At 44.7% G+C, this 16,952-nt stretch overlaps 1 protein-coding gene across 1 annotated transcript in view; it reads right to left on the bottom strand.

Annotated features, from left to right (window-relative positions):
* Positions 1 to 822: 822 nt before the first annotated feature.
* LOC135921652 (uncharacterized) overlaps positions 823 to 16,952 on the bottom strand; it is a 186,138-nt gene continuing 170,008 nt past the window's right edge. Inside the window, exons 4-6 of the mRNA XM_065455939.1 lie at positions 14,775 to 15,046; positions 6,869 to 7,104; positions 823 to 2,610 (exon numbers count right to left, since the gene is read on the bottom strand). Coding sequence (XP_065312011.1) covers positions 2,238 to 2,610; positions 6,869 to 7,104; positions 14,775 to 15,046 — 881 coding nt within the window. The 3' untranslated portion in view covers positions 823 to 2,237. The remainder of the gene's footprint in view (positions 2,611 to 6,868; positions 7,105 to 14,774; positions 15,047 to 16,952) is intronic.

Genomic DNA, 16,952 nt, shown 5'->3' on the forward strand with positions numbered 1-16,952 from the left:
GTAAAATCTGTTGAAATGACTGACATGTACCGAACAGAGGCCGCAGGCGTGGAGAGCTTTCGCGCACTGCTTCTCCTGGGGGAGGGCGTTTTGGAGAGGCTATAAATGACACTCCCGCCAACGGACTTCAGCCTACAGACAAGCTTAGACCGTTTGTGCCACTCTCCATCGCGAAGGTCGTCGAGCCGACCGCTCCGTACCGACGTAAATTTTTTGGTCTGCCGTTATGTCGGTCATGACCCTGTCCTCTGCGTGGCCCCGGCGGGACTCGTGAGCCGCTGCAAAGTGCAATCAGCGGCACGATCCTGTAAACTGGCGCGCGTCTTTAACAGTGCGCTCGTGTTGACATACGTGGCTCTGTCTTGACGTTGTGTCGTCTGCTGCTTTCGCACGTTTCGCGCTACGTTTGTTCGCTGACTGCAGTTGGGCAAACACAGACGAGAGAGAAACTCGTGGCGTACTGCATAGCGTCACAGAGCCTGTATTTTAGAAAAAATACTTTTCTTAGTTTAGAATTGTTTAGGAGATGCCAGGGCCAATCGTATTGCTGGACATATCCTCAGTGAAGGCAGTCAAACAATGGCAAAGAGCTCCTACGATCAAAACGTTTTCCGAATTGGGCGCCATCTAGATACGTGATAAAGAAGTAGATATTTTTCTTTTGTACTCCAGCAAGTTTTCAGTGTGGCGCAAGTCCCCCCTAAATTGTACAGGTGCTTGCAATGATAACATTCTGTCGGTTTAGGCAGCTGTAACTGCGAAATAAGGCTTCGTAAGGGAAACACACACTTATTTGGACGTGTTTTATTGTGTGCTTTATTAGGTTGTGCACAATGTCGGCATACATAACTGATCTATATGAACTACGTAGCAAACCACAAATTGTACAAAAGCGTGCAATTTATTATGCGCCGTAACTGAAACACTTACGCAAAAAAATAGCATGGTAGCGTCTAAATTTCAGCTTTTTGAGATGACGGAACTTGCACGGCTGCGTCGGTCGAACTCAGTTGTAGGCTATAAGGATCAGAACAACCTGTGTTATGGCATATCCTGTCAAACAGGCCTGTATCGTTGTCAAAACCTAATATAGTAATCCCTGATTAGTCGCTCAACCTCGACGGGCACTGGATGTGTACGCAGGTGCAAGGCAACTTACAGGTGCAAGTAAAAGGAATTACATCTGCTTTCTACGCAATTGGTACTGCGGTAAGAACTTCGCAGGATTTGCCCTAAAGGGGCATCGGTGCTCCGGGCAATAAATAAAGCCAGCTCCCACACTGCAGCATAACTTCCCTGATTTGTCGAACAGCAGTGAATAGTTGTAGAGGTGTAACCGATGTTTCAGTTCCCGTTTATTGGTTTCAGGTATGGCACAGTGGCTAACGATGAATAAATAGAAATAGGTCCTAGAGAAGAAATGTAACGGGACCATCCGTTATAGTGACCCTTACAGTACAATTGAAATAGCAGCTGAACAAAGTGGTTAGATGCGTAATTATGACCAAGAGTGCGAAAAGTAAATTTAGAATTGACAAGAAAAACAACGAATAGGGAATTATAAAAAAGTAGCAAAATACAATAACACGTGATATAAATTTTGAGGTACGTATTCTGAGTCACCATTTGAAACTTGAGCGTGTACGTGACAGCTTTATTGCGATGTTTGACAATTCGACACGAATTATACGCCGTCATTTTTGAGACATGTCAGCATGAAAAGTGACTAAGCATTTGAGCTCAAATATATATGACGCTGCTGCACTTCGCAAATTGATGCAAACGACTGTGATGGTGGTAACAACAATGAGATGAAAAGTATGAGCTTCTGATACTTTCGTAGTTCCTTCGTTACTAGGCACAGAGTGTAACTGCAAATACAACACGCTAGTAATCCTTACCTGCCCGAGGAAACGATATTTAGGTTTTATCACCGGAGAGGCCGTATTATGATGAATGGAGTGGCTTTAGGAATCAACAAACGCCTACTCTGTGCCTAGGTATTATTCGCCGAAAGTATTAACACACATTTTTTTGTGTGATGCGCGCATCTCCTATGAGCAAGGGCAACCTTGTTCGTTGGCCGAGTTTAAGTCTGAGCCCGAATTCATCGTACACGTGAAGAGTTTATAAACGATAAACAGTCACAAGATAAAGAAATGCTCGGGAAGTGGACATCCACCCGAGCCAAGAAAACGGTAATACTATTAAGTAACGGCGACAAGGTATGACCATAGCTAGTCGCGACTCTCGAAGCTGGCGCCGCTTGCGCAGGCGCGCTTGCACGAGGCCAGCGAGGGAAACCTGTTGGTGCCGGTCAGGCAGAGGCGCTTGCGCAGGCTCAGTCCCGACGTTCGTAGGCAGCGCATCTTCGTTTCGCCTGGCGCTTGGACGGCGAAGTAGGGGTACTTGAGGCGCTGGCCGGCGCACACGCCGGACGGGGGAGTGCGGCAGAGCGGAACGTACGTCTTGTTGGTGGCGCACTTGCGGACGCACGCCCCGTGGCTTCTGAACAGGTCCCCGTCAGCCGTGGGGCACTTGCCCGACGGGAAGTCCCAGGGTCGGCAGGCCTCGCCTTCGAAGAACCACAGGCGCCTCTTCAGGTCGGCGCTGTGAAAAGGTTTTGAGAGAGAAGCCGCTTTTAGTCCAGTTGCAGGTGATAACGGCGATGACCGCGAACTAAGCTTGCGCGCACACATCGGCCTGCGACGAGAAGCCATGGCATCGGCGAGACGGAAATCCAGATAGAGCAACGACGAACGACAGATGTTGCTCGTCACAGAAACGAGAGGTCGGTGAGCAGGTTTAGAGTATCCACGCATAATTTGTATGAAACTCGGCGTCTTGCTATTGGATGGACAAGAGGTAGTTCAGGTACTCAAACATTGGCGTACAATTGGATGGACAAGAGATAGTTCAGGTACTCAAACATTACCGTACGCAGTCGTACAATTTGATAAAGGTCGCACACATTTTATGTTATTCGCACGGATGTGAGATGGATCATACCTCGTATTTGAATTATGCTCATCAATGCTGCGTCGAATAAATAGCGTCATTGCTTGCGTAGAAACCGGTGAATTAGGGGACGAATGCAGACTTGTATCACGGTTCCTCCGAGGTGCTTTTACTCCAGAGCACTACGCGATGAGAGTCCCTAGCGTGCCGAGTGCGAACGCCAATTTCGCTCCAAGACGAAATAGGTGCGATGTACAAAGCACGCGAGCATAAATCGGCAGGATATTATTTATTTATTTATATACGCATTTATTTATTTATTTCGGTACCTGATATTACAGTAAGGGAGGTAACAATAGAAAAGAGAAACAAATTGCGCTTGAATGACAAAGTCAAATGATGCGGCCCAAAGGAAAGCGCATGAATAATAGAAAAAATCACAATGACTTTATTTCCCTAATTGCGCAAATAATTGCATTGCTTTGTATGTCAAGCTTCTGGGGCAGTATTTGTCAAACTGCGGGTCATGATCCCTAAAGTGGTGATGAACGTTTTTCTGGGGATCATGGAGGGTCCCGCTATATACACAATTTGCTCACTCGAATAGCGATGAAGGTTCAGTGTCGTTGCTCATATGCCCGTTCAACGCCGTTTTGTTAACGGGCTTTGAACTTATGATAGAATGACATCACTTTTAAATTACGTCTCCTCTCGTATCTCCAGCCGCCAAAGTTTCGAATCCTTGAAGCACAAAGTTAGACGTAGTTACCGGACTTATGAGCAGCTATCTCTCTCCTTTCATTTCCACTACCCCGCTGGAAGATACGCAGTTGAATGTGTCAGAAATCGAGTTAGCGATCACAAAATGAGCCAATAGCTGCTTGCGAGGATGCTTCACGATGACATATTGAAGGAGAGAGCAAGCGATTTTTTTACTGCTTTTGACACGACATTCTAAGTTTCCTGTTGTATGCAGTCTAATAACATGTGGCTCACATGTTCACCAAGAAGGTGTTGTAGGGCCCTTTTAAAAGTAGTATATATTTGTTACACATATACAACGAAATTATGTTTAATATGCTGAGACTATTAATTTTGGCGACAAGATGGACGGCTGTTTCGGTAGCTATGCCAAGAAATCAATTCTGGCCCTCCCTCCTCCATGCCTAGGATCTCGTCTTCTACACATCTGTTCGTTGGAGGTCAAATATCAATGTTCGTGCGTGTGTACTTGAGATTTTTGACGAATTGCAGGCATTTATAGCAGGTGAACAGAAGGCAATTGGTAAAGGACATTCAAGACTAACTATTTTTTACGCAGGTTCGAAGCTTTCGGTAGATAGAACCAGGAGCTACAGGGCCTAGATAATATGATCATAATGACATGGATGACATCAAGGCTTTCCTGGAGAAGCTAGCTCTTTGGGAAAAGCAAGATGAAAAGGGAATAATAAATTCCTTCCAACGTCTGAGTCAGCCATTCGGTGAAGAATCACCTTGCAGAGGGCTGCAACAAGACATACAGGAGCATTTGTCAATATGATACAAATGAGAATGTACAACAATAGTTTGCCTGTAATCCTTTCCGATGCACTGCGAACGATCTTCCTGATGACATACGAGAATAATTCTTAGAAGTCATAAACAACACCACAGCCAAAGTAGAGCTACCGGAACAATAAAAGTTCGGCAGCTCTACTTGCAGGGTCAAAGTGCTTTACACTTTCCCCAAGACCAGCAAGTTCGCCCTGAAAGTTCTCCCTTTTATGTCAACTTACATCTGTGGAGGTAGTCTTCCGACTCTACTAGTACTCAAGCCAAAGATCAAGAACAGGTTTGATGCTCAAGCGAACATGAGATGAGCCTCAAGCCACACAGAATTACGTAATGATTTTCTTTCATCAGGAAAGCAAATAAACCGTTCTCATTAAAATAGGTGAAAAAATCGATCCTTGTAAAAAAATATTCACAAACAGGTTACGTACTTCTCTGATGTGGTAAGTGTTCGTTCAATAAACTTGATGGATATTGTTTCTTGGCGCAAGGGCCAGAAATGGCCAAAGAGCGCCATGACATTTGGTGATGGATGGCAATGAGTATCGGTGAATATGCCGGTAATCGAGTAAAAGCTGTAAATGGTGTAAAATATGTACCTATTAAAATAATGTCAATGAAAAGTGAGTCCTATGGTTGTAAAAGTACGTTGAGAACGATAAGATACTAAAACATGTTAATTTATAGCAGCACCAGTGCCTCTGTAGAGCCCTTCAGTGCAAGGGCTGCGAGGCATGTGCTCTGTGAGTGATTTCATTGCAGCTACAGCCTCTAGGCAGAGGCTGTGCTACAAATAGCCTGGCCAAATAATGTCTATGGTATTTGTTTCTTCTAAGAACTTGAGAACTAGTTTAAAATTAAATAGAGGTTCAACTTGAATCTAATTGTATCTGCGTCATTGAAGAATAAGTTATCCAGTGGCTTTTATCGGTAGGTGGTCATGGGATGTTTGGTATTACCAGAGTCCTTCCATTGAAGGACCCTGGTACCACAAAAAGTGGTCACGTACTAGAAGAAAGCTTCAGAAACGCTACTCTAAAGACACTTAAAAAATCAAGCGCATAATGATCTCAAATGAATTCATTCCAACAATTTTCGCAGAAAGTACGCTCATTCCAAGCTTGCCAAACATAGGAAACATGTATTTCGTTGCGTAATACCATTTTATCATTTAGCTTGAATCGCTTAACTTTCTTGGGTGCATTAAGATATTACGACGACCACGGCGAAAAAAAAAAAGAAACGTTTCATTCAGTTTACAAAGAACGTAATGATGTACTCATGGGAGCCACATTACTTTTTGAGTCTTATTTGTTCTGATGGGACGCGGTGCTTGATCACCCACCGCAATAGCTCAGTGGCTAAGGCGTTTTGCTGCTCAGCACGATGTTGTAGGTCCGACTCCTGGTTGGGGCGACCGCGTGCCATCGTGAGGGAAAGGCAAAAGCGCTCGTGTGCTGAGCTATAGCTGGACGGATAAATAGTTAGAGGCGGTCGAACTAGTTCGAAGTCATCACTAAAGTGTGCTTCATAGCAAAAAAAAAACGTTGCTTAGAGACCACTTCAAACTGATTAATATAATTAGGCTGAGGGTGCACTGATCTCGCTATATGCTTTGCTTATGCGATAATTACACATGAAAACAGAGCTCATCTCTCAAAAACCTCGCAAAATCGATAAAAAATTTACATTTGAAGTAGCCAAAGAAGACCATCTTAATTCAAGTGTCAGCGTTATTTTCAGTTAGACTTGGAGCGCAAGCTTAGAAGTTGTGTGCACGCGTCACTTTGTTGAACGGTCGCAAAGTGCCTATGCTAGCCACAGTGCTATGCTAGCCACCCCTCGCCACAGTGCTGTCCATCGAGGACTCCATCAAACGAAAAGCTAGGAGTACGTGTTTAATACGCGAAGCGATGTCACTCGAAGGATGGGACAAGAAAGACACGCTCTCCAGTGCTTCGGTGCTTCACAACCTTTCAGGTTTTTTTGACACACCATAACCAAGCATAAACCAACCAGACCAGGAATACGTAATGAGGTATACCTAGACAATTTTAGACCTAAAACGAGGAACACACATGGCAATAACTTTTACACTTGTATTGAGACAGCCCGTATAGGCTACATCAAGTTCGAACATGTAACTCGAGAAAAAACGACGGCTCCTCCTTCAACTTACATGAGTGACGTATTCTAAGCGCTGCAGTAATGACGCTGTTTATCCAGAAACACCGAGAAAGGCGGCACAGATGCATCGCCAAAACGAAAATTGTGATGTAAGTGTAGATGTAAATAACGCAATTGCATAAATGCAAGCGCGAAGTGAAATAAATGCGCGCTATGCACTTTGCCGTACCTTCCACACTGAGAGAACACAGGCGTGTCCTGGCACCTTCCCGACGGTTGATGGCTGTCAACGCAGCTCCTCTTGCAGCTCACCCGGGAAGAGAACCTGTTGGCGCCGCGGTTGCAGACCTCCACGCCGTATGACATGGTCGCCCGCGCGCACGAGTTTGTTATGCGGTTGAAGTAAAACTGGTGCTGGATTCTCGGGCAGTACGTAAAGAAGGCGAGATCGCACAGGTGGATTTTCTGAAAAAAGAAAGAATTCATGCAGATCCGACGCACATTGGGAATAGATGTTATGCGAAGCATGTTGGGGTAGCTGTCTAGTAAACGTCGTTTGAGCTTCTGTAGAGTGTTATCAGATGCAGCAACCTGTTTGTGTAAGGTGAGCATTTGTATGCGCTTGCTGTTTACTTACACAATGATAGCTTGTTTTTCAGCCTGCAGAACCGACATAATACAACCGACCAAATATTCATCTGTAAGTCTGTAAGAGCGTGGCCTCTAATGTTTTCCTTGTAAGAAAACTGCAACCAGTGCTTTTAAGAAAACTGCAACCAGCGCACCTATAGCGATAATATACGTGGCTCCGTATTATGTGTGTTGCCTCTAGCGGCGCGAGCACCGGCATCCTTCTCTCCGGTAGCCTAAGCCCTCTACCGCAGCCTGCACTGTGATAGAAGAGGGAGGCCGTCCTACCTAGCGTTCTACTACCGTATCCAAGTCTTTACACGCCCCAAACCTCTCGAGCGACCGCACTTGTCTCTCAAAGAGTTATCATAGTTGGCGTTCGGCAACGAACGTGACCCAGAACATGGTTGCCCTGGAGAGACAGAGCAAGAGAGAGAGATTGAGAGAGAGAGAGAGAGAGAGAGAGAGAGAGAGAGAGAGAGAGAGAGAGAGAGAACGTAAAAGTAATCAAAGACGTGAAGCGTTATCGGGGAGGAGCTTGCAGTCCACGGTCCCCATGATGGTACTTGCGAGAGTGCGCACCCTTTGTACTAGCGCCTATGTATCGGCGGTGCCAGTTCGACCACCACGAAAATGGCGAAAGAGCACATGGAATCTAGTCGCCTTAAAAACGAAAACACCCTTGCAGACCTGTGCATTCTTTGTTTGCGCCAAAATTTTCGCAGGGATCATTCACAAACCGCAGTTAAAACTGCCGCACAGCATGGCAACAGTAGCTAAGCATATAATATGGTTTCGCAAATATTAGTGCCCCTAGAAATTAGACTACCATTTCTATACCGGTGCTTTGATATGTAGATCAGATTCCGACGAAAGACCACTTTGCTCGCAGCCATCGTTTGGCTTTCAGTGTTATTTTTTTCAACACAAGATCGCTTAATAATGAGTTTGACTGGAGACTCACGGTTTTGGAACTGCCTGTTCTTCACATCGCTACATTGCGACCGTATAGACGTGCTACGTTTTTTTGTGAGTGAATACTGGGAAATGGACTAGGGCTTCAGTTGGCGTGTGCATTAGCGCTTTTAAGGAACTGACCTTTTCTTCGAGGAGGTTCTAAAAGACAACAACCCGGACATTAACAGGTCTGAAGAATAAAGAAAACGTCAGTACTTATTAGTCAGATTTCATCTGATGGTGTGGGAGAAAATTTCAATAAAATAGCCATATGATAATTAGAACCCTATCTGGCCCGGGGCGGCATTTACAAAGGCCTGCTCATTCCGCATAAGAATGGGGGATATGCCCTTGTGCGGCTTTTGTGGAACTATATGAACGATTGAACACATCTTATGTCTATGCCCCTAGTGCGACATAAGAGCGTAAACCTGGACAGCATTCAAGCGGCTGGACTATAGACCATTTTAGGAAATGAAGATCCTTGGACCATGAACGTACGCGTCGACGGCACAGAAAGGCACGAAAGCGTTGTTGCAGTACCTAAAGTCGACATGTCTTGGCGATTGCTTGTAGACTCGGTACGATCCTTTAAGTGTACGCGAAACTGGGCTCTCTCTATCTCCTCTGTCTTTCATTTCATCCCCGTACCCCTTCCTCCGAAGCAGGGTAGCAAACTGGACGTGCGTTGATGATGATGCATAGTATTTTTTGGCGCGAGATCCAGGGATGGCTAAAGTGCGCCAAGAAATTGCGTGAGAAGGTCGATGATGTAGTGAATGACAACTGTCAGGTGTGTCGAGGCTGTATACAGGCCTACAATATTCCCAGTAAGGTACTTAAAATATACAAATGGTAAAATATTGTCAAGGACAAGTGATGTGAGTGATGACTATAAAATATATTCTGAAATAAAAAAGAACAAACACGAACATATGTCTTGATTTCACTAGCACTACTACCGCACTAAGAGCCTTGAGCACAAGGGTCTGGGGGGGGGGAGGGCATGCTCTACTAAACACTAAGCTCATAGCAGTACCCTCCAGATAGAGGGAAGGCTACGAATCTCTTGGAACAATAACATGTAGCTCAAAGTCGGTTAATAAGTTGAGCATTGCCTTAGTTTCAAATAGAGGTTATGGGCAAATGAATAGTGGCGGATTTAAAGGGATATGTTATTTGTACGCCAAAGGAAAGTGACGTCTTCGCTCTTCTGCTTCCCGGCACTCTAGCAAGACGTGAAGTACGGTAAGCCTTTCGGCACATCTGCCACAGAGAAGAGGTTCAGCACCACTTAAAGTATGAATGTGTACCATATGTATGCCCTGTTCTGAGGTGGCAAAAGGGAACTTCAGATCATCGGGACTTTGTTAATGATGGCAGATTCCGTAGAACTGGCTTAATTAATAGAGTTTATTCAATGTTTGCAGATCACACAAGTGATGCCAATAGCATCTGAGTTTTTTGCGTAGGAATGGCTTCAACTCTGTGGCAACAGCGGGTATGGACGGATTTATATGTTTTGTTGTTATGAAAGTTGCCATTTTATTTGTGAGCTCGTTACCCTCTATACACCTGTGCCCAGGCGCCCAAAATATTGCAACCTGTTGGTAGGATACACAAATATTGGAGGGCAATTACTAGAGGTAATTGATTACAGGATGTTTATGTTTTCGTAGCGATTGTGAATTTTTGACGACACTTAAGGAATCTGTGAATAGCCTTTTGGAGCTTTACCTTCTTAACGTGTTAAGTGGGCGACAGTATTGCATAGAGCACCGCCGTGAAGGTGCCGGTTTCTGGGTGTAGAACATGAGATTCCGAAAACGATGGGCTGATAGCCGTGTAAGGTCCGCCCGCTTGGGGCTTTGAAGGATCTGTGTAAATTTCCTAACAGTTGTACTTCGAGTGAAGATCCAGAACGTGCATCTGTATGTGCACATCTGGAGCGTGTTTTGTTCCCTCAATAAATGATGTGTCACATTCAACAAGTTTCCTGACCACATTCCCATTCACCGAATTTCCTGACCCGCATTGAAAAAGGCTCCCTCACTGCGGAGCGATTATGGAATAGTGCAGCAGATGTCGTATTTTTAACGGATGTGTAGCAAGGGTGTGAAGGGTTAGACTGTACTTTGAGGAAATATGGGAAATTGTTGCAACTTCTCTGTAGGTCAAGGGACCACTCATTCGACTCAATCTATAAGACACTCAACAGGGCCTGTTCTAAAGGCGTCCGTAGCCAGTCAGATACCCGGATGGTGGACGGGATCCGGTATTTTAGCGTGATCGGCGTGGTAGAGTGATGCACCATGGCACCGTAGTCCAAACATGATCGGATAAGGCTCTTGTAGAGGTTCAATAGGCACTTCCTATCACTTCCACATGTTGTTTGAGAGAAAATATTTGTTTCATTAATTGTTTTTAGGCATTTCACCTTCAGATATTTGATGTGTGGGATGAACGTCATTTTCGCATCAAGCACAATACTTAATATCTCGTGCTCCTTGTTCACGGATATTCGTTGCCCATGGAGTACGATAATGGGGTCTGGAAACAGTCCTATCTTTCTTGAGAAAAGTACACTGGAGCTTTTCGGGGGTTAAGCTGTAGTCCGCGTTGTTCTGCCCATTTGAACACTTTGTTTAGGCCATGCTGTACTTGTTGCTCACAAGTTGCAAGGTTACAAAATTTGAAGGCTAATTGTACATCGCCTACATAGAATAGATAATTGTTGGAGGTAGTGATGTAAGAAGCGAAGTCATCTTAACAATGAAGAGCGTGCTGCTGGGTACGCCTCCTTGAGGTAAACCAGTTTCTTGTGTTAATAGACGGGACAATGCATTGCCAATTCTGACTCTGAAAGTATGGTTAGACAGGTATCGTTATTGTTAAGCAAATTTCTTCGTAAGCCCACCTACTAAAGGTTTTGCAGTATCGCGTAGCGCCATGTAGTGTCCTGCGCCTTTGCCATATCGAGAATGATAGACAAGTACTACTTGTGCAAAAAAATGCATCACGGATGTTTGCTTCAATAAGCACGATATGGTGCGTTGTAGATTGGCCTTCGGTAAAGCCACGTTGAAATGGGTCAAGCATTTTTTTCGACTCTAGAAAAAGCACAGGACGGGGAGTGATCATTTTCTCAAAAAGCTTACAAAGGCTACTCGTAAGCACTATAGGACGGTAACTGGCCAGCAATGAAGAATCGTAACGATGCTACAAAACTGGGATAAGAATATCTTCTTCCATTTAGATGCAAGATGCCTGTCAGCCCAGATGGTATTGAAAAGCGTGAGTTGTGTGATAGGGTGTGTGGGTGGAGGTGCTGAATCATATACACGATTCTGTTCGACCGAGTCACCTTCAATGGAAATTTTGCTGGATTCTGTAAGGTCGCACAAAGGTGGTGCGCTCTTATGATTGTCAAGTTATATCCTGTTAATATTTGAGCTTTATATTCAGAGTAATTAGAGAAGTACAGGACATATGTAAGGCACCTTGTAGCGTAGCGCTTTGAAAGTTTCTGGTGCACGCGGCAGCGGCATCTGCTAAATTAATTAATGATACCATTGTGGTATCTCAGAAGTAAGCACTTAAGCCTACGAGATCTGTCCGGTCGCACCTACCACTCGCTCCGTTCAGACTTCCCATAACGTCGTCCATGTCCGCGGCCTAAAACACTACCAGACCTTTCCTGCCTAAGAAGCACCGGCACGGCGCTCCCGCGCCAGGTGGAAATATATTGCAGAGCTTTGCACAGAGCTGCGGAAGATGAGCAAGTGCTTGAGACTGATGAAGACAACGCTTGAGTGATTAGAATGCTTTAGAGTTGTCATAGCCAATTACTGTAAATTACTGCACATTCTGTAAATTAAAAAATATATATTATGAGGTTTTACGTGCCAATACCATGATCTCATTATGGGGCACACAGGAAAATTTCGACCACCTGCGTTCCTTTAACGTACACCTAAATCATAGTACACGGGTGCTTTCGCATTTCGCCTCCATAGAAATGCGGCCACCACGCTGAAAATACGTTACCAGTCTTGCTTCTTCCCAGTGCGACAATGTTATTCTAAATCGAGCTTAACGGGAAGCTTTAGCCCCTACATGGGAAATAGGCAATCCTTTCTTCTCACAACTACTGCACCGAAATTAATGAGTTATGTTGAACTTAAAAGAAGCAGTTACATTGCGAATTCAGAAAGCGATTTTTTTTATTCAGCTTCCACTTTTTAACATAAATTCAGAAAAATTGCGAAATTTCAAGAAACAATGCTTGAAGTATACAACTCTGTACCTCAGCAACTAAAAAGGATATCGCAATTCTCTAGGCTGCCCCCAATATTTCCTTTATTGCAGACAAAAAGATATATCATATGCCACCCTAAAATAAACCGCTAACTTCTGACTATGGCATTAGCAAACCTTTACAAGCATTGTAACAAACTCACAGAAGTCTAAAATTCATACTTCAAATTTCTCCGATTGAGATGCTCCAAGGTATTCAGTTTACAGAGATGCGGTACTAGTTTTTGATGCTAACTAACGGATTTGTAAATTTAGTACTTCTATTTTGAGATTTACCGATTTCAGAAAGCTCTGGTCAAACATGCTATGGCATAAACGAAAATTATTATTGCAGCAATCACTGTGATTTCACATTCTCTCCTAAAATGCAACAATTGGCATTCAGATCGGTTGAGTGGTTTTCTCATAAAATGATTTATGCGTTTTATATCTATTTGAGCAGTTGGCATTAAAAATTTTCCTGAGCTAAAGCTTCCCCTTAATGCATCACACCTGTCCTATAGGAAGCCCACGAAACATAACGCTGAATATACGCAAGCCCGCAGCCGCCGCGGTGCATAACTAATAATAAAAAACAATGAAAAAGGAAAACCCATCGGAAGCTTTGCAGAAGCCGTTATGCAGGTCAGACATCTACTCCGAAATACCGAGAAGCTGTCTGGCAGGCTGTCTAGCAATATTGTCGATTCATTGCCAGTCGAGTAAGTAGCTGGTTGTCTTCAAGATAAGGCTGATACACAAGCACACTCTTTTTCAAGTACCGAGATGAAGCGGCAGTCTCTGGTTGTGCTTCTTTTTATTGCGTTTTCTTTAATTGTGCGTCAAGGCATACGTCATGGCGCGGATATCAGTTCTTTACGGCTGATACGCGGCGTGGTCGCGAAAAAGGTAACTAAAAGTATGTACAGAATCCCTGCGTATGAGTAAGATGTGTAGTGTAAAAACAGATATTTTCGAATGTTGTAATACGATGGTGCGAAAATAATTTGATAATAATGGTTAGAATTAGCTGTACAATATTCACAAACTCTTCGGAAAATGTTTGATATTTGATTCTATGTTCCAGTAGTATTGATATTAAGTTCGCTTCGAGTATTTTCTGGCACTATTCCATTCGTATTCGATTCGGTCTCAAAAAAGTTACTATTCCCACACCCCGAAATATGACTGAACCACTTTCATGCAGTTCCGCAGGTACATGAATTTATATTTGAGATGAATATTTTACGTTATGGATTCCTAGCTAAGTTTGAAAAGGTTTGAAGGCAATGTGGAATACTATGTACAAGGCGCCTCGGTAGGGTATGTTATGAAATCACATCCCAGTTATTACAGATTACCAGGCCCTCTTACAATATTTCGAACGAAGCTTACTGAGACGTCATCGTAGACTGATTTATAATACGACACAAACGTGAAATAATATGCGCAGTTGTCACCACCTGAGTTGTGAAGTATGGAGGTCAACTTCAGTAAAACTTGAAGCAGCGCGAAAAAGACGAGGACAGTAATCGAAAACAAACATAATAGGACGATTGCTCTCCTCGTCTTCTTCGTGCGGCTTCAAGTTTTGCTCAATATGAACCAACTCGGCCAAATAAAGTTGTAGCTAATGCAGGTCTACTTCACTAGTTACTCTGAGTGGGACACGGTAGTGGGTAGCGTCACATGGCACGCATTTGCGTAGTAAGGCCGCAAGAAAAAAAAAGACATTTCACAGGTGGGTACGCTAATGTCACCAAGTACCCACTTATGATCCCTGGAGGAAAGTGTGCCTAGCGATTTCCAGTTATACCTTCCTTGCGACAGGATAATTGGCAGACATCAGCAGTGCCTTCTCATTGCCGGTGTTATTACATCACCTATTTTCTCCCATTCTCAACTGCATTTCTATTCCGTTCGCACGTATTCAAATTGTGGGGGTTTTACGTGCCACAACCACTTTCTGATTATGAGGCACGCCGTAGTGAGGGACTCCGGAAATTTTGACCACCTGGGGTTCTTTAACGTGCACCTAAATCTAAGCACATGGGTGTTTTCACATTTCGCCTCCATCGAAATGCGGCCGCCATGGCCGGGATTCGATCCCGCGACCTTGTGCTCAGCAGCTCAACACCATAGCCACTGAGCAACCACGGCGGGTGTTCGCACGTATTCGGAAGTCCGACTCGCTTCCTGAGTTCTCATTTGGCTTTTGCGACGTCATTTTTGCTATAACACGCGCCACTAACCTCTTCCGAGCCATCCTCGTCACCATTAGACTCCGACTCCTTGAAAAGGAGGCCTGTCATCGGCTCGGTCCTCATTCCATGCTCTTGTTTCCGCGTGTCGCTGTTTGCTGAAGCGGCGTTTACCGAGGTCGTTCGGGTGGTGCTCTGCAGTGCTTTGGTCTCGCCAACAACGGAAGGTGCCGCACGGAGCAGCCCGGAAGGCCGTGCGGGCGCTGCTGCAATGGCTGACGATTTTGCCTTCGGCGATGGCCTTGAACCCATTTGCAGGAACTCTGCAGGCGTTTACGAAAGTGGTCCCACGCTTGTGCCTCGCAAATGCAACTACCGCTCGAAGTTGGAATAAGTAGCTTTTTTGCTTGAAGTGCGTGAACCGTATGTTTAGGTGAGTGCAGGGGAAATGGCGTTTGAAGAACTATTGCGAAAAAATTGAAGGGTGAAAGACGTGGCCATGTATACGAATTCACGGCCTACCCATATAACGCTGATTCGGCTTCTGTTTTGATGGCTCTTGCTTAAGTTGCTTTGTTATAAGGGCTTAGGCCAAAGCGAAAAAGAGGAAGCAAATCATGACCCGAAGGCTGCAAACGTATTAACTGTATGTTGAAATCGACTGCTTCATACCGTTACTCAAATGATATTGCACAACAAAAAACGACACGGACGTAAGAGAAGAGGACACACCAAGCGCAAACTTTCAACTAAGTTAATTGTACCACTGAATCGATTTTATACATGTGAAGCAGTGTAGACTGCGCACGCGCTTACACGAAAATGAACTGCGCATTCATGTAACATAGTTACGAGTCATGTGATGTCGCCTCCAAGAAACTTAGTTCTTTTTCTGTGAGAGCCAGTGAAGGGAAGCTAACAGACTTATCACTCAATTTCGCAATCATATGCGCTTCAGATATTTCACGGATGAGCTGCGTGCTGCAACGAGAAGCAATCGCGCATTGGTCCTCAATAGCTTTGTATCCATGCTCGCGACAATGAATCGCCAAGAACCCACCGGAGGCATTTTTCACGTTGTTGCCGTAATGTTGTTGCTGAGTAATGGATTACCAGCTTGCCCGGAATGCTGCTCTCGTTAACTTCATACCGTACAAGGTAATAAGATGGTGAAATTTACTTGTGTACAGAATCAGTGAAATGAGTCCACGGCTTGTCGCGGTCAGGATTTCAGGAATGCAGGCTTCCTCTTGACTAGGCATTCAATTCGAATTTTCTGTCTGTGATAAAGCGAGTGATAAAGCTCTGCTCTTGTTTTCTCTCTACAAGGTCGACAGTGATGCTCACTATATAGAGTACACTTCAATAATGCGCATATGTTTCAGTATGTGTGGACAGATGAGCAAAACAAGAACAAGGTGACAGCGGGAGCCCAGGTTTCGGCGAGTGGATTTGTCTTTCTCAAGGCCTTAAAGAAGAGAAGTCCATTTGTCGAAACGTTTGCTCCCGCTTTCACCTTGTTCTCGTTTTTGATGCTGAGGTTGGAGCTTAGCGTCTTGGGTGGAAAGACGCTCTCTAAAGCCAATAATTGAGTGGGGGTGAACAGATGTGTCCTCGAGGTGAGTTTTTACACGGGATAGGAGTGCGTGCTCCGTGACCTTGCCTACGCATGAAGTTAGCGAGATGGGCCATAGAATGGCGAGGCTAGATGCCTTACCGGGTTTAGGTATAAGAATTACTTCGGCCGTTTTCGGCCGTCGGAGGAATGGATCCGTGGCGTCAGCAGTTGTTGATGTATTCGGCGAGTTGTTTCCCTGAGGGGTCATCTAGATTTCTTAGTGTTTCATTTGTAGCACCATCTGGGCCTGGCGCAGAACGGCTGTTCAGCTTGTGCATGGCAGCATGATACTCTGCCACGCTGAAATCATCATGAAGGGCAGGCTTGCAGGCCCCCGTGTATGGCCCGTGAGGTTGAGTGGGCCCAGATGGGACGTAATTTTGACCTAAGGTATTCTTAACATGGTCCTGGCCATGCGTCTTGCTTTCTGGGAATAAAAGATTGGTGAGGCGATCTTGTTGATATGAGTGGGTGTTGGTGCTATCAAGCAAATGTTTGAGGATTTTCCACGAGCGGGGGTGGGGGAGTTACCCGTCTAGAAAGTTAGAGAGCTCTGGCCATTTCTGCTGACTTAGAACTCGGCATTGTGCTTCAATCTGCTTGTTGAGAAA

This window comes from Dermacentor albipictus, chromosome 8 (genome assembly GCF_038994185.2).
Source record: "Dermacentor albipictus isolate Rhodes 1998 colony chromosome 8, USDA_Dalb.pri_finalv2, whole genome shotgun sequence".
Taxonomy (NCBI): Eukaryota; Metazoa; Arthropoda; class Arachnida; order Ixodida; family Ixodidae; genus Dermacentor; species Dermacentor albipictus.